At 39.4% G+C, this 15,215-nt stretch overlaps 3 protein-coding genes across 6 annotated transcripts; 2 read left to right on the top strand and 1 right to left on the bottom strand.

Moving 5' to 3' along the window:
* On the top strand, window positions 1-6,369 carry p2rx5 (purinergic receptor P2X, ligand-gated ion channel, 5). Of its 2 annotated transcripts, none has more exons than XM_067494331.1 (12): window positions 1-375; window positions 1,145-1,313; window positions 1,535-1,606; window positions 1,755-1,830; window positions 2,164-2,248; window positions 2,436-2,516; window positions 3,186-3,327; window positions 4,201-4,334; window positions 4,451-4,544; window positions 4,622-4,687; window positions 4,766-4,854; window positions 4,965-6,369. In XM_067494331.1, the coding sequence occupies exons 1-12, from the start codon at window positions 188-190 to the stop codon at window positions 5,236-5,238; spliced, it is 1,470 nt and encodes a 489-aa protein (XP_067350432.1). In that variant the 5' UTR covers window positions 1-187; the 3' UTR covers window positions 5,239-6,369. The 2 variants fall into 2 exon arrangements, with proteins under 2 accessions (XP_067350432.1, XP_067350433.1); XM_067494332.1 differs by having other exon boundaries at window positions 16-375; window positions 1,163-1,313.
* emc6 (ER membrane protein complex subunit 6) lies at window positions 6,061-7,812 on the bottom strand. 2 transcript variants are annotated; one of them, XM_067494336.1, is made up of 2 exons: window positions 7,609-7,812; window positions 6,061-6,913 (listed from the first exon to the last, which is right to left on the bottom strand). In XM_067494336.1, exon 2 carries the CDS (start codon window positions 6,880-6,882, stop codon window positions 6,550-6,552), a length of 333 nt encoding a protein of 110 aa, XP_067350437.1. In that variant the 5' UTR covers window positions 6,883-6,913; window positions 7,609-7,812; the 3' UTR covers window positions 6,061-6,549. The 2 variants fall into 2 exon arrangements, with proteins under 2 accessions (XP_067350437.1, XP_067350436.1); XM_067494335.1 differs by having other exon boundaries at window positions 6,061-6,918.
* Window positions 7,813-8,696: 884 nt separating this feature from the next.
* On the top strand, window positions 8,697-13,942 carry shpk (sedoheptulokinase). Of its 2 annotated transcripts, XM_067494343.1 has the most exons (7): window positions 8,705-8,913; window positions 8,995-9,136; window positions 11,056-11,230; window positions 11,350-11,502; window positions 11,727-11,902; window positions 12,162-12,362; window positions 13,023-13,942. In XM_067494343.1, the coding sequence occupies exons 1-7, from the start codon at window positions 8,776-8,778 to the stop codon at window positions 13,415-13,417; spliced, it is 1,380 nt and encodes a 459-aa protein (XP_067350444.1). In that variant the 5' UTR covers window positions 8,705-8,775; the 3' UTR covers window positions 13,418-13,942. The 2 variants fall into 2 exon arrangements, with proteins under 2 accessions (XP_067350445.1, XP_067350444.1); XM_067494344.1 differs by lacking the exon at window positions 8,995-9,136 and having other exon boundaries at window positions 8,697-8,913.
* The last annotated feature ends 1,273 nt before the right edge of the window (window positions 13,943-15,215 follow it).

Genomic DNA, 15,215 nt, shown 5'->3' on the forward strand with positions numbered 1-15,215 from the left:
AACTCTAAATAGGCAGTCGGCCATGCATCGGGAAAGAGAACTTTTGACAAATATGAAAGCTTAAAATGAGAAACACTTTCAGTGACTATGGCTTTCACAAACATTAAACATAATATTGACATGAGATCAGAACAAAGTGTGTGTGGCGGCCGCTCTCATTGGCCTGACAAGTGCAGCAGCTGTATATATGAGCTGGGAGCAGCCGAGCTGCTCTCTCACTCGGGTTCACTGTGCCGGTGGAGGAATGGCAGGCTGGGGAGGATTCTTCTTCTCTCTCCTCAATTACAAGACAGAGAAATATGTCATCGCCGAAAATAAGAAAATCGGTATATTATTTAGACTCTACCAGCTGGCGGTGCTTGGCTACATAATCGGGTGAGGCGGTTTGCATGTCCCCTTGTCCTGCATGGGAGACAGTAGGCTTTAAGTTAAAAATAGTTTAACTTGTGCAGGGTTTTTACTTTGTTGCTGTTAAAGTAACAGTGTCACATGGGTTTTCTTCTGTTTTGGAAAGGTTTTTGAATTGGGGAATTCATCAGGGTCTTACTGTATATAGTGGGGGGTGGGGTGGGGTTGCAAATCCCAAACCTGTGTGTGCGTAAAATGTGGAAATCTGGGTGAGGGTTTAAAAACAAATCTGGTTTGACCTCAGTTGTTTATGAAAGTTAGGAGGAACTAGCTGCAGTGTGGCTGCTACCCCATGGTTCTCTTCACATTTGTCCGTGTGGCATGAACTGGCGCTTAGGGAGGGCTGCTCATGCCTGTGTGAATGCATTTAATTGCCATATCATATGTGAGGCTTCATGGTATTTTTATGCATTTTACTTATTACTTGCAGCCATGCCACTGGCACATAAATATATGTACCTTACTTGTCCAAAATAGTCCAGCATAGTTTTTGGTTTTGGTTTTGGGGAATAGGGGGGTGCATATAATATTCTGTGATGTAGTCCAGGATACATTTACACATTAAGATTTATAATTTTATCTGCCACATGCTGAGGAAAACACTTAGAGCACATGATATGATCAGGTAGGCAGGATCACAAGTAATCGGTCTTTCTGTCAAATCCATATTGACTATACTATAGTAATGCTGAGGTGACGTTAAATATATTCTTACCTAACAAAATAATTTCTGAAGTTCTCATGAATGTCTCAGGTGGGTGTTTGTGGTGAAGAAAGGGTACCAGGAGAGAGAGGAGGCCATCCAGACCTCAGTCATCACCAAGATTAAAGGTGTTACACTGACAAACACCTCTGAGACAGAGTTTTACTTGTGGAGTCCTGAGGATTATGTCATACCACCAAGTGTGAGGATCTTTCTATCTCTATCCATCTACCTATCTATTGTTTCATTGTAAACCTTTCGTGTTAAAAAAATCAATCCTCTACTACTATATGTGTCAGAGCTCCTGTCAAGTAAGGATTACAGTCAGCATCTGCTTGATTAATATTGAACTTGCTGGGACATGTAATTTGTTTAACCGTTGGCTTCCTGTTTGTATTGTCTGGTCCCAATTTTATTTGATAGGGTGAGCAGGTTTTCTTCATAGTAACTAACTACATTGAAACCCCCAACCAGAAACTGGGATTTTGTGCCGAGGTGAGTATAGAGAAAAAAAGGGAATATTTAAAAACAGAAATCTACATTAACACATGAAAATTACTGTAGGTTACACTGTTACAGATTATCATGTCCACAGAATTGCATCATCTTCGTTGCAACCAACATCTTAAACTCTCTCTCACAGAGTTCCAAGGTGCTGAACGGACGATGTGTGAGTGATGATGACTGTATCAGGGGGGAGACTGTTATCGCTGGGCATGGTGAGCACCACTGGAGTTTTTGAAATGAAACCTAAGTAGTTTTAAGCTCAGTTACAGGTTTGTATATTCATCCGAAGGTACAGACAATTCTACCAACCTCAAGTTTGTGAGGTCCACATGGATACATTGTGCAATTATTGTGATTTTGAAATATCATTGACAATGAGTTCAGTTTTATTCAATCTTAGTGTTGACAAAATATTCCTAAATTAATTTTTAAATTCAACCTTGGCCCTATAATACTTCCAGATGTATAATCACACATAATACACACAATACCAAAGGTATGTCTTATCTTGGAATAAAGCCAACAATGTTTACTCTCTCTGTCAGGAATCAAGACCGGGGTGTGTTTAAACAGCACGGGGACCTGTGAGATTCATGCCTGGTGTCCTGTTGAACACAGCAAGAGACCCACGTGAGAAACTCTCCTCTCTTAAAGGACTTTGGAAATTTGCCATTTTGTGCTACGACATTCACACTGACTCTGATCCCTCACAGGGACTGAGATATTTCACAGGTTCTATTTATTACTCTTACAGCCCGTCAGCTCCTTTTGTTTTGGTTTGTTTTCTCATACAGCTGTCTGTTTCTTTCTCTTCCAGAGAGCCCTTACTGAGTGAAGCACAAAACTTCACTGTCTACATCAAGAATTTCATCCGATTTCCAAAGTTTGAATACTCCAAGTGAGTGATGCTAATTGCTGGTGTGCGTATGGCATCATGATGTAGATGGCAGAGCGAACCGAGGGATATACGTGTTTCAGTGGCTGCTTTAAATAGCTTTAGGGTGCAGAGAACCTACTATTTATACCAGCCTGTGCAATGGAGTCAGTGAGACAGTGAAATGGTCATCTGAGACGTCCTTGACAGCAGGCCTTGCCCTGGACAGGTGTCAGCTCATTTGGGGTACTGCCCTCTTTGCTGTCGTCTGTGAAACAAGCCCAGCGGGAAAGTAAAGAGTTGTCAGGCTCCTATTCTAATTACACTCGTCTCTTTTATGTTTGCTCTGTGATCTTGATATTTATTGCTTAACAGAGATTAGATGGCAACAAAGTTACTCAGTGTGACACATATGGTGAAGGTGTGCTTTGATAATCATTCACATACATTATAGGCTGTTGCTGTAGAGGGAAACAAAGCCGAAGTCTTTCTAGTTTTTAAGCTCAAATTCATTCAATAGAAGATCAATCCTGTATATACTGACAAATTCTGAATATCTAGAGTGTGTGGTAACTTCATCTTTATTTTTCCTTAAATATTTCTGTCTCTGGATCAGAAAATTGCCCTTTTAATGAAAAAATGCAATTGGTTTTCCATATATCTTGAAAATCTGACCTCGTGTCTTATCCTTAGGTCCAATGTCTTAGAAACCTCTGATAGCAACTACCTGAAGAATTGCTCCTATGACAGAGAGAAACATCATTACTGCCCCATCTTCCGCCTTGGAGATCTGGTCAGCTGGACTGGACATGATTTTCAAGACATGGCTGTTAAGGTACAGTGTGTAATAAAACGCCAATTACAATTGCACATGGGAGTGATAATGGAGATTTCACTTCCTGACTTCCTTACAGTCATTTGATTATAAGGCATAATTGGCATTTGGTAATTAGTGAAATCCATTTTGCTTCTCATGATGGCAACAAAATCTGTATAAGAACACACTTCTGCTTCCTGTTGAAAGAAAAAAGGGATTAAAAAAGATTAAGCCTATTATTTAAAAAAAGAGGTATGGTGGCAGTCTTGAAGAGAATTTAAATAGCAAAAGCATGTAATAGTTTCTTGTCGTCACAGTACAGTGGTAGATTTCTTGAGAAGACTGTGGGGTTGGAAACACTTCTTTGGTAACTGGAGGAAGACAAACGGATCTGCAACAAACCCATCCCAGCTCTAGATTCAATGTCACTGTCACGTTTTCTCCTAGCAGACATCCTGTTTACACCCAGTAACTAACAAAATTCCACTTGGGATTTATAGTATGGTTTTATGAAGGGACGTTCATTTTGGAGTTTTAGAGACTCTACGATCGTTGCTTTAATTTTTTAATGTTCACTTTGATGTTACAACTTCAAAGACTCCAAACTGTACTTAAGATCAGTAAGACAAATGAAGACGAGACATATTAGTTGTCCTCATGTGAGGGAGCTGAATTAATGAGGACACCAAGGCTCTGAGACTAACTGCCTTATAAATAAAACTTGCAAATTAGTATCTTCCTGTAAATTGCATGTGAAAACCTTTTCATTGATTGATTTGTGTATACAGCATGTGATGAGAGCAACACCGTGCAATGTGTTATGAACTTATATATTCTTTATTGATTATTATTGTTCTTACTATTGTTCAAGTCTTTGTTTTAATCCATCAGGGTGGGTCTGTTGGTATTCTTATTGAGTGGAACTGTGACCTTGATAAGGACTCTTCACAGTGTAATCCACAGTACAGCTTTACCCGTTTAGGTATGAGCAAGAACAACTCCACCACATCAGGATACAACTTCAGGTATGTCTTCATTTATTTAATACATTTGTCGGCAGCCTCTCCCACTTTGCGGTCTGTCTCTGAGCTGCGTTATTTCCATCCTTTATACTTTAAATCCACTGCTTTATGTCCTACAGATATGCCCGGTATTACAAGGATCAAAATGGTGAAACCTATCGCACTTTGTATAAAGTGTATGGAATTCGCTTTGATATAATGACCACTGGCCAGGTACAGCAGTGATATGAGCAGATAGGTACAGGATTCTAGTAATAAACTTGCAGTAAATGTCTGTACTTGTTTTGCAGGCCGGGAAATTCAATATTATTCCTACGATAATTGCCATTGGCTCTGGTGTTGCTCTGCTGGGTGCAGTAAGTAATTTAGTAAAATATAATGCTGATGTGTTTGTGGATAAATTAGTGCATCAGGTTGTTTATCTTTTCTTTCAGGGAGCCTTTGCATGTGATATGATACTACTGTACATGATGAACACAAGCTCCTTCTACAGAGAGAGGAAGTTTGAAATCATCAATTTCAAGTATGACTCACAATGATCACATACTTTAATGATGCAGCTTTTAAATTAATTATTTTCCAAACCTTGATTGTCTCCTTCATTGGCACATCTATTCATACTGTATGTACCAGGAAAGAACGGACCAAAGCCAAGGATGGGAAGCCAGGACCCAGGGAAAGGAAATGCAGGAAATCAGCTGAAGAGAAAGAGGCTGGTAACTCTGTGAAAAAGCCAGAGGGAACTGAACCCACTCAGGGATCTTCTCCCACTGCAGGCCAGCAGTTGGATGTGGCTGAAAGCCGTGGTCCCACAATTCCACGTAACACAGGACAGCGATATGCTGCTATTCGCTCTCCCCAAAGTGCAGAGTCAAGAAATCACATGACTTTCTCATCATACAATTAAGTTTACAGGCACAGCAGTGGTTCTAGTTACGTTGCAGAGGGTGGCACCAAAGTCACACTGCACTTCTTGTTCACTGGAATGACAGTTACTGAAGCAATGCTGGCCCAGAAGAATGGTTATATTCTGTACTATGCAAGTAGAGCCAAGACATTGGTGTAGAAATGACAAGTTGCTGGTTCAGAAATCAAAGGTGAAATGTGGAAGATTACAACAGGTCCATATACAAGGCAAGACTTCTGTGATCATGGTGATGCAGTTAACAGAATAACAACGTATTTTATCTAAGACTTTAAGTGAATTGCGAAATATTTTTAAGTTTCTGCTTTACAAATGCAAAGAAATCTCACTTTGAAGTCATAAAATCAACACTGTTAGCTTTTGAACATGCTTACAAAGCATTGTTTCCATTTGTTTTTGGCTACTTAGTGGGCAGAAATACAAACATCCCAGAAAACTGGACCTGATAGATTAACTGAATAAAAATGTTTAACATTTAAACTAAAAAATGAACAAATTAAAATACCTTATAAAAGCAATAACAGGTAATAGCAGAAATTATTAATAAAATATGTTGAGGGTCTTTCATTTGGACGTACCTAATTATTTGAACATACTGTTAAATTGCTAATGTGTTTCCTGCTGCATGTGGAGTGGACTGTCCTGATCGTGACTTTTATATCTGCAATGCAACGCTACAGTACAATTGTGTTCACAATTCACTTGAAGCTGTAGAATGCAGTATGTCATGTGCTTAGCTTACAGCAAGTGGATAGCTGGTTTACTACTTATGTGCGGGACAAATGGACACTGGAGGGCAAGAACTCCTTTTCCTGTTTCTATTTATTCAATATTCTTCACTGTTTGAAACATATTTGTCAACAAGTGACAATGCCTGACAAACTTGATGTCTACAAACAATTTGTAGCTGTATTTATTCAAACCATCACATTTGTTATAATCTGACCACACTATTGTACATGAAATATAATGCCACACCTCATAAAAGATGCAGTCTGTGTTCATCTATGTTACACGACAATCTACATTATAGTAACTGTGACTCTTACTCTAGAATATATGGTACTGAGCACAGAGAAGTTAGAGGTTAATTAAGTTGATAGTTGAAGGTAAGACGAAAAGGAGGAAAGTTTATTCTGTGTACGGTAATTATTGACACGTTATCCAATATATTAAACGTACATTTTGGAAGAATCAAGTCTCACAAAGGGGTTACCTACAAACAGCAGGACAGACAGTATAATTATGTTGCATTAGACACAAATAATGAATAGTAATGTGTGGTATATTGTTTTAGTATACATGCACCATTCCGTAGAGGAAAGTCCAGAACAGGACATAGGTAAAAAGACCTCCAACAAGGCCTCCAGTGAAGAGAAGTCGACGTGACTTAAAGAATTTATTCCACCGCCGTCCAGCCTTGAGTATGAGCAGCAGAGAGAGGAGAAACGAGGATAGGAAATAAAAAATGAAGCCATACAGTCCTGTCAACCCCAGGATGCCAGCCGTTGCTCCAGACAGAGCAGACACAGAGGTGCGACAGTAGTCCAGCACAGCAGCATTGCCTCTGACAGCAACTTCACTGATGAACTGTGGTCCCTCCCGCTTGGCTACAACTCCTGCCATGTTGACTCTGGTCAGCTTTCACAGGAAGATGCTGCTCTAATGAGAAATGTAGGCATGTTTACAATAGAAATCCAAAATATTTAACACAAGTACAGTTTTACAGCACTTGTAATGTGCATTATTTCATTTTGAGCTAATACATTTTTTTCACATTATGTTGTATTGGTTGCTGTTAACCACCAGTAAAAAACCAGCTTGCCACCCTAGTCACAACATTTCCACACGAGTGAAAAAGTAGTTTACCACCCAGATAATGAAAAAATATGCTGCTTATACATTATTGTATCAGTATTATTATTAATAATAATACAAATACATGACATTGTAAAGGCCCCTTTTACTGAGTAATACCTAGTTTTTATCCTAATACTAACCTTTTTATTATAATGCATGTTTAACACGAATTTATCTAACAGTTTTTACAATGGGATATTAGTACTTGCTGTCACGTGTTTGAAAGCTTGCACTGATTTCTGATTTTAACAGGCTTTATGGCATTTGATGTTAATGCATTTAACTAGTAAACTATTAACTTAAAGTTCGACATTAGCTTGGCTACTGACCACAATGAACCATCCTAGTGTTAGTGTTAGCTAACATTCACTTGAAGCTTTGCTACAGTAATGAACTGAGCTGAACAGCACATTAACTTCAATGCTAACATCGTAACTAGCAATGTTAGCTTTTCATTGTGCTCACTGACGTTAACTAGAAGCATGTTCTCACCGGAGATGAAAGCAAGGATTCTTCGACGTCTCCCAGTTCGATTACAAAAACATAATCTGTAAAAGTTACCTCACAAACTTGGATATCACCTTGTATGTGAGTAATATCAGAGGTTATGACACAGAAAAGGCACATTCATTCTCATTTAGAAGACGCTCCCAATCCAAAGTCAGCCATGTTCCTACGCAATGCACTGTGGGATCATGTTAATCATCACACAGGAAGCGACGACGTGGTGCGTTCTAGGTTCATTAAAGAATGGTAAATTTAAAATCATAAAAGAGAAAACGTTTTATCTCCGCTTAAAAAATGTATCACCCTCTTGACGCACGACACTGTAACATACAGGTGCATGCGTTATTTCATTTTTTTTTTAGCTTCACCACGCACCCAACCAAAACTGATTTTTATGGAATGTAAAATAAAAACAACAGGAAAGTTACTCCAGCTGTTAGTGTTGCAATTAACTTGTAGTTAATTAAAAAATAGTTCAGTTTCAATGTTGCATTAACTAGAAATACATTGTTTTATAAATGGTTCAACATAATAGAATGTAAAGATAAATTCAGCCTATATCTGCGCTCATGTGTGACCTTTATGTTACCAAACTTCACATACATAATGTATCTTTACCTGTAGCATGAGTAACATTTTTTCTTATATGTGTCTTCCTATAATGATCGTTTAATGTATAAGTAATACATTAAAAAAGAACCCACGGAGCAACATCATATTCAAACAGACAATCAACAAAGAATCTCACAGAGAACATCCACCTGAATGAAGTGTAGGAAAAAAGTTGTTTTATAGTTATTGTCAGTGTTAAAAGTTATAAGTTAAAATGTAGACAATGAGAACGGAGCTACAGCAAATTTTAGAAATCAGAAAGAACTTGAAGAGGTGTTATGCTAAGTGACTAATAAAGACCTTTTCAATGTTATTGGGACAAGTAGAGAAAAAGGTCACTGTGTCAAAATGTCAAAATTACTATGTCAAAATGGTTGAGCAGCAAAGAAGCTAAATTGACAGGGAGTTTTGTTTTTTGTTTTTTTACTACAGTTAAGCGGTGAAATCCCGGGTTTCCTCATTGTAAGTGAACGCAGCCATTTTGACTTATGTCGTCGAACTGTGCAGACTTTGCCACTGCACACAGGGCCGTCAGCAGTTATGTCTTCATACATCCTGGGTCTAGACGTAGGCACAACTTCGGTAAAAGCCGTTTTATTAGAAACTGGCTCCAGAGCTGTGGTTGCAAGTCATACTTTGCCTACTGCGTCCGATCTGATCGACAGTATCGGGATAAAGGTGTGTTTAACTTGACTCTTTAGCTCATTGCTGAATGTGTGTGTCCTGTATGTAATCTCTCTACGTGTTCTTGTGCTGCAGGCGAAAGAGCAGGATACTGGTCTGATTATAGACACACTGAACCGCTGCGTTGGCCTGTTGCCCAGAGACAAACTGCAGCAAGTTGTCAGTGTCGGATTGTCCGGACAGATGCACGGGGTCTTATTCTGGAAAGCGAAAAGCGGTACGAGTGGCACAGACCACGGATCTGTTATACATGAGCTGTAGGAGAAGTAAACAAACCAGATATTTTCATCCATTTATCCAATACATGAAGGTACAAGTGAAGACCAGATTTGTGCTTCATAAATAAGGTTTCTGAAGAAATTAAAAATGTTCAGGCCTTTTTAATTAGTAACTGTTGAACTGAAGCATTAGCATTAGAAAATGATAATGTAGGGAGATCTCAAGAAAACAAAATGTTTTAAAGCAGAAAATGTTTATAGTGGACGTATTTCATTGATGCTGCAAACAAAGTTTCAAAGGTAAAAATAGTGAGAAAGAACAATCACACCAAGCAGCTTGGTATGGAACAAAAACACCAGGTAACAGGTGACAAACATTTAATTTGATCCTTGGTCCTTGCATTATTGAGCTGAGGTGAAAGACATGCTCAGATCTTGAAGTAAAGTCTTGAAGTACCGTTACCATACCATAAGAACTCTGGTATAACCGAAATCCTGCATTTGCAAAGTTCATTTTTACAAAAGCATCAATGTGAAAGCATACAAATATAGTAGCATACAAATATATACTGAAAGTATCAAAACTATTCATTACATTAGTGCATTATACTTTTTGATGAACTGAAGTGTAAACATCACTAAGGTTGGAGCTGGTAAAAGTGGAGCTAAGTTTAACCACATCATGCTCTGCCGGGTGGTTTCATTTGTAATAATAAACCACAGTTCATAAGTTAATTATAAGTGCTGGTCCAAGCCCGGTAGAAATTGAGGAGGGTTGTGTCAGGAAGGGCATCCGGCGTAAAAACTTTGCCAAAGCAACATGCGGATGATCCGCTGTGACAACCCTGAACTCACGGGATAAGCTGAAAGGACAAAAACAACTCCAGGAAGAATCTACATTATCAAAGTAACTTGTAACTAATAAGTAAAACTAATATAAAATTGATAGTACCACAAACTTCTTCTTTAGTACAATTTTCGAATAACCACAATTTGTTACATTACACAATATTTACACATTCAGTTGAGTTAAAAGTGAAGGGTTTCATATGGGAGCTCACTGTGTTTGGGCTCATAATGTTGTGGCCTCTACATTGGCACAGTCTGGATTTAGAGGCTTTTTAATCATTTATCTGCAGGGGATCGTCATTGAATTATTATTAATAATTTTGTGTGTGATCCTGAGATTAGCATTGTTGTCAGGATAACTCAATCCAGGTCCTTAAGGACCCCTGCTTTGCTTGGTTTCTAACTAATCCTGCAATGCGAAGCTGGGATATACCATCTGAGATGAGTGTGGTGGGGGAAGATATTATTATTATTATTATAATATTATCTTCCAGCTTCTGATTGACTGAACACACCTGTTGCAGATAATTGGAAGTTGGTAGTGCACAGTTAGTTAGAAAACAAGGTGAGCAGGGATCCTTGTGGACAAAGATTAAGACCCCCAGGACTATGAGTAAATTACCAAATGAAATTCTCTTATCCTGAGAATATAATGTGTTTGACACTCCTTCAGTTCAAACTTGAGCTGTTTCTATGCTAAGTGATAAACCCTTGTAATTTGAGTGTGGAATAAAACTTGTGTCAAAGCAATGGAGAAAAACTGTAAGATAAACATTGTCGCCCTCTGGTGATTGCATCCCAAAAATATGTTAAAAAGGTTTATTAAAAAGAAGGTTCTGCTGGAATGTTTTTGACATTATTAATTTTATTTGGGCTGGGGCTGAACCAAGCCCAGTAGAAATTGGGGGGGTTGCGTCAGGAAGGGCATCAGGCATAAAAACTGTGCCAAATCAACATGCGGACAATGATCCACTGTGGCGACCCTGAACTCACGGGATAAGCTGAAAGGATACAAAGAAAAAATAAATAAATAGGCTGCTGTCTTTTTCATGTCTTTTGCCCCATATAGGTTGTGATTGGTCCAAAAACGACTTCTACACAGCCAAAGACACCAGTCAACTGATCACCTGGCAGGATGGACGATGCAGCAATGACTTCCTGTCCTCTCTTCCAAAACCAGACTCACATCTCAGTGTAGCCACAGGGTTTGGTTGTACAACAATTTTCTGGTACATGAGAAATAGGTCAGCATCCAGTGTTTTTGAAACTTTTTAAAACCCCATGTAAAGATGCCTGAACCGCTTGCTATTTTGTTTTGTTTTCAAATGGTGGTAAAATCTAAAGCTGTGTGTTTTCACTGCAGGCCTGAGTTCCTTAGGGACTTCAACGTTGCAGGAACCATCCAGGACTATGTGGTGTCCATGCTGTGTGGTTTGGATGGGTGTGTGATGACGCCTCAGAATGCAGCCAGCTGGGGTTTCTTCAACACTTCATCCAACCAGTGGAATGTAGACATGTATGTAAAGTGCTTAAAAGAGAATTGTCATGATAAGATACAGCTAAAGTGCTAAATGCTTGATCAGTGTTCTGATTGTGGTGGTTGGTGCATGTTTGGTGTTAATTAAATTGCACACATTTAAAACTTCTACATTAATACAGGCTTATAGCAGCAGTTATATGTAACCCACATAACAAGCCACTCTGTGTGTGTGTGTGTGTGTGTGTGTGTGTATGCTCCAGTCTGAGAAGCGCCGGCTTCCCATTGCACCTTCTTCCACAGTGTGTGCCATCTGGTTCTTTGGCGGGACAGACATGCTCTGAATGGCACAATATTCCTGCTGGTACGCCAGTAGGGGCCGCGCTGGGAGATTTCCAGTGCTCTGTCTACTCCTGCGTGAGTGCACGGACAGATGCAGGTGAAACAGGAAATCCAGGCATTTCCCCTCAGCATGGGATCAAACCTAATGCACTCATTCAATGGCAAGAACCCATTAAAGCTGCAGCATCTAATTGCCCCATAATGACTTAGATTTATTTCTTAATGCACCAGTGGTTGTGCTTCCATTTACTATAGTTGACTCTGTATTATGCATTAGGTTTAATCCCACCATCAGTGTCCTTTGCAGCTCATGTTTGTTGGCCACATACTCTTTTCTCTTTCTCCCAATTTTCCAGTTCTGAACATAAGCACCTCTGCCCAGCTCACCTTTGCCATGCCAGCTGACTTCAAACCTCCAGATTGTCCTCAGCCTGCCTCCTCCATCACCTACTTTCCCTACTTTGACTCCTCGTATTTGGCTGTGGCTGCATCACTGAATGGCGGGAACGTGCTTGGCACTTTTGTTGAGATGCTCACTTCCTGGATGAAAGATCTTGGTGTGTGTCTCTTTAGTCTTTCTTACACACATGAAAGAGAGACAAACTGGTGTAGTTGCTGCTCCGGAAGTGAATCCGTGATCAAGGCACTTTTCGATGATGAATGACTGAAAGTCCAATGACAGCCTGGAGAGGGCAGTGTTCATATGAGGAAAGAGTGACCCTCCAGTAATTTTCTGCAGAGCCAATTTTAAAGTGCATGTCAAGTTAATTAACCCATGGAGACAAAATTCAAGCCACAATAAGCAAAGTGAGGGCTTGTTTTTGCTCCACTGACCACAGAAAGAGAGTTAGTGTTTGCAGCATCAGTGATGCAGAAATGACACACAGATCATTCCAATCAAATGTGTTTCAGTGACTGTGGCGCAGGAAGGTAGAGCGGTTGTCCACCAATCTCACAGTTGTTGGTTCAATCCCCGGCTCCTCCGGTCACATGTCGAAGTGTCCTTGAGCAAGACACTGAACCCCAACTTAGTTGCTCCTGGTGAGTGTTGGCCAGCTGCAGAGCAGCTCCCCCACCAGTGTATGAATGTGTGTGTGATTGTGAGTGCGAATGGGTGAATAAGAAGCAGTGTAAAGTGCTTTGAGGTAGAAAAGTGCTATATAAGTGCAGACCATTTACCATTTACATATTTAAATGCTCCTTTCCATCCCACACAGGTGCAGACATGAGTAATTCATGTGTGTACGAGAAGCTGATTGGTTGTGCCATGAGCCAGGAAACAAGTGACATGAGGGTGAGTCCTACCATTCTGGGGGAGAGACACAACCCTTCTTGCCTTGGTCAAGTAACCAACATCTCTGCCACCAATCTGTCTCTGGGTCATGTGACCAGGGCATTGTGCCGCGGAGTCCTGGACAACATTTCCTCCATGATGACTGCAAAGCATCTGCAGCAGGGAGGGGTCAACAGGATTGTGGGCACTGGGAGTGCACTCGCTCGTAATGAGGTGTTAAGGCAGGAATTGGAGAAGGTGTTTCCTCAGCCTTTGGTATATGGACAGAACGCAGACTCCGCTGTCGGTGTATCGATGGTCCTTTGTGACAGACTTTGAATGAGACTCATAATCCGGTAGAGACTCCCAGTGTGCCTACCAGATTTGCTCCCCTTTGGGAACTGTATTGATTATTATTGTTTAAGACCGCAACAATCAAACGTTTATTGTTCCAACACTACCTAATTATTGAAATACAGACTCAATTGAACTGATGAGTGCAGCTACAGATCAACCTTCAGCCATGTAACAAGTATTTCTGATTCAATTTGATTGATTGACTAATTGTGTATGTGACTAATTTAACTTTGTGTGATACAGGGACCCTGTAGGTGACTCTGACACCTGTGCTCTTTTTCAACACCTTCCTTTTTATTGTTGCCTAGAGTTAGATGTAATTACAGTTGTGACATGAAATTACTGTTTTTAATATTACCAGTCATATATTGATTCATTCACTTAGCATCTTGTTAAAATGACTACAGTTGATAGGCAGATGTTTTTTGTCAGAAGGTCATTAGTTCACCCCTTTGTAAAGCGACGTGATAAGGAAATGAAATAAATTGGTCACACAACATCACACAATGTTGTATTTACTGGTATTGTAGTCCTACCGTTTATTTTGACATCTTATCAAGGATTAGTGTTTTGCAAAAGTATTCACTCTTTGAAATATATTGAAGTATTCACTTCATTGAAATTTTCCAAATTTAGTCACATTATAACCACAAATTTAAATGTTTTTTGTTGGGATTTTATGTGATAGACCCACACAAATTAGTATCTAAAAGTGCAAGGAAAATGATAAGTGGTTCTCAAAATGTTATGTAATAATTATCTGAAAAGTGTGTCATGCATTTGTATTCAGCCCCCTTTAATTTGAAACCACTAACTAACTAACTCCAGTGGAACCAATAGCCTTCAGAAGTCACCTAATTAGTAAATAGAGTCCACCTGTGTGTAATTTTAATCTCAGTTAAAATATAGCTGTTCTGCGATGCCCTCAGAGGTTTCTGAAGATCTCACGGAGCGCTATCATACGATAATTTAAAAAGTACAGAACAACTGCAAACCTACCAAGATATGTTCATCCACTTAAACTGACAGGTCGGGGAAGGAGAGCGTTTACCAGAGAAGCAGCCAAGAGGCCCATGGTAAAATCTGGAGGAGCTGCAGAGATCCACAGCTCAGGATGGAGAATCTGTCCACAGGACAACTCTTAGTCATGCACTCCACAAATCTGGCCTTTATGGAAGAGTGGCAAGAACAAAGCCATTGTTGAAATAAAGAAATAAGAATCAAACATGTGGAAAAAGGTGCTCTGGTCAGATAAGAGCAAAATTTAACTTTTTGGCCTAAATGCAAAACGCTAAAGCCTAACACTGCACGTCACCCTGAACACACAATCCCCACTGAAAATAGATAATTATTTGTAAACCATTTTGAAAACCATTTATCTTTCCTTTCACTTCACAATTAGTCCCACTTTGTATTTGTCTATCACATTAAATCCCAATAAAATACATTTATATTTGTGGTAGTAACGTGACAAAATGTGGAAAATTTCAATAAGTATATTACTTTTCCAAGGCGCCGTATATCTGGGATTGAATTGTTGTGCAGTGATTTAAAGTTTATAGATTAAGCTTGAAAAGCATATTCATTTTAAAAGTTAAGAAGCACTTTGGATGAAGTAGCACCAGCCCCTTAGAGACAGAAAGTTTGGCTGCCGTGCTAAACATTTGGGTGATTCATTTCTTTATGTCATTCAGTGACAAAAGTAACCGTCTGGCTATTTGAAGGCCTGTGTGTACTGTGAAAAAAGGAAGTAAATTTAAAGGAAAGGAAATTGTGTGAT

This window comes from Channa argus, chromosome 24, assembly GCF_033026475.1.
Source record: "Channa argus isolate prfri chromosome 24, Channa argus male v1.0, whole genome shotgun sequence".
Taxonomy (NCBI): Eukaryota; Metazoa; Chordata; class Actinopteri; order Anabantiformes; family Channidae; genus Channa; species Channa argus.

Excerpts from the sequence above, each read along its gene's own strand:
- emc6 (XM_067494336.1), bottom strand. The coding sequence starts at position 6,882 with ATGGCAGGAGTTGTAGCCAAGCGGGAGGGACCACAGTTCATCAGTGAA.
- p2rx5 (XM_067494331.1), top strand. The coding sequence starts at position 188 with ATGAGCTGGGAGCAGCCGAGCTGCTCTCTCACTCGGGTTCACTGTGCC. Across the intron at positions 4,545-4,621 it reads ATATAATGACCACTGGCCAG|GCCGGGAAATTCAATATTAT; the intron begins GTACAGCAGTGA and ends CTTGTTTTGCAG. Across the intron at positions 4,688-4,765 it reads GTGTTGCTCTGCTGGGTGCA|GGAGCCTTTGCATGTGATAT; the intron begins GTAAGTAATTTA and ends CTTTTCTTTCAG.
- shpk (XM_067494343.1), top strand. The coding sequence starts at position 8,776 with ATGTCTTCATACATCCTGGGTCTAGACGTAGGCACAACTTCGGTAAAA. Across the intron at positions 8,914-8,994 it reads TCGACAGTATCGGGATAAAG|GCGAAAGAGCAGGATACTGG; the intron begins GTGTGTTTAACT and ends CTTGTGCTGCAG. Across the intron at positions 11,503-11,726 it reads AACCAGTGGAATGTAGACAT|TCTGAGAAGCGCCGGCTTCC; the intron begins GTATGTAAAGTG and ends TGTATGCTCCAG.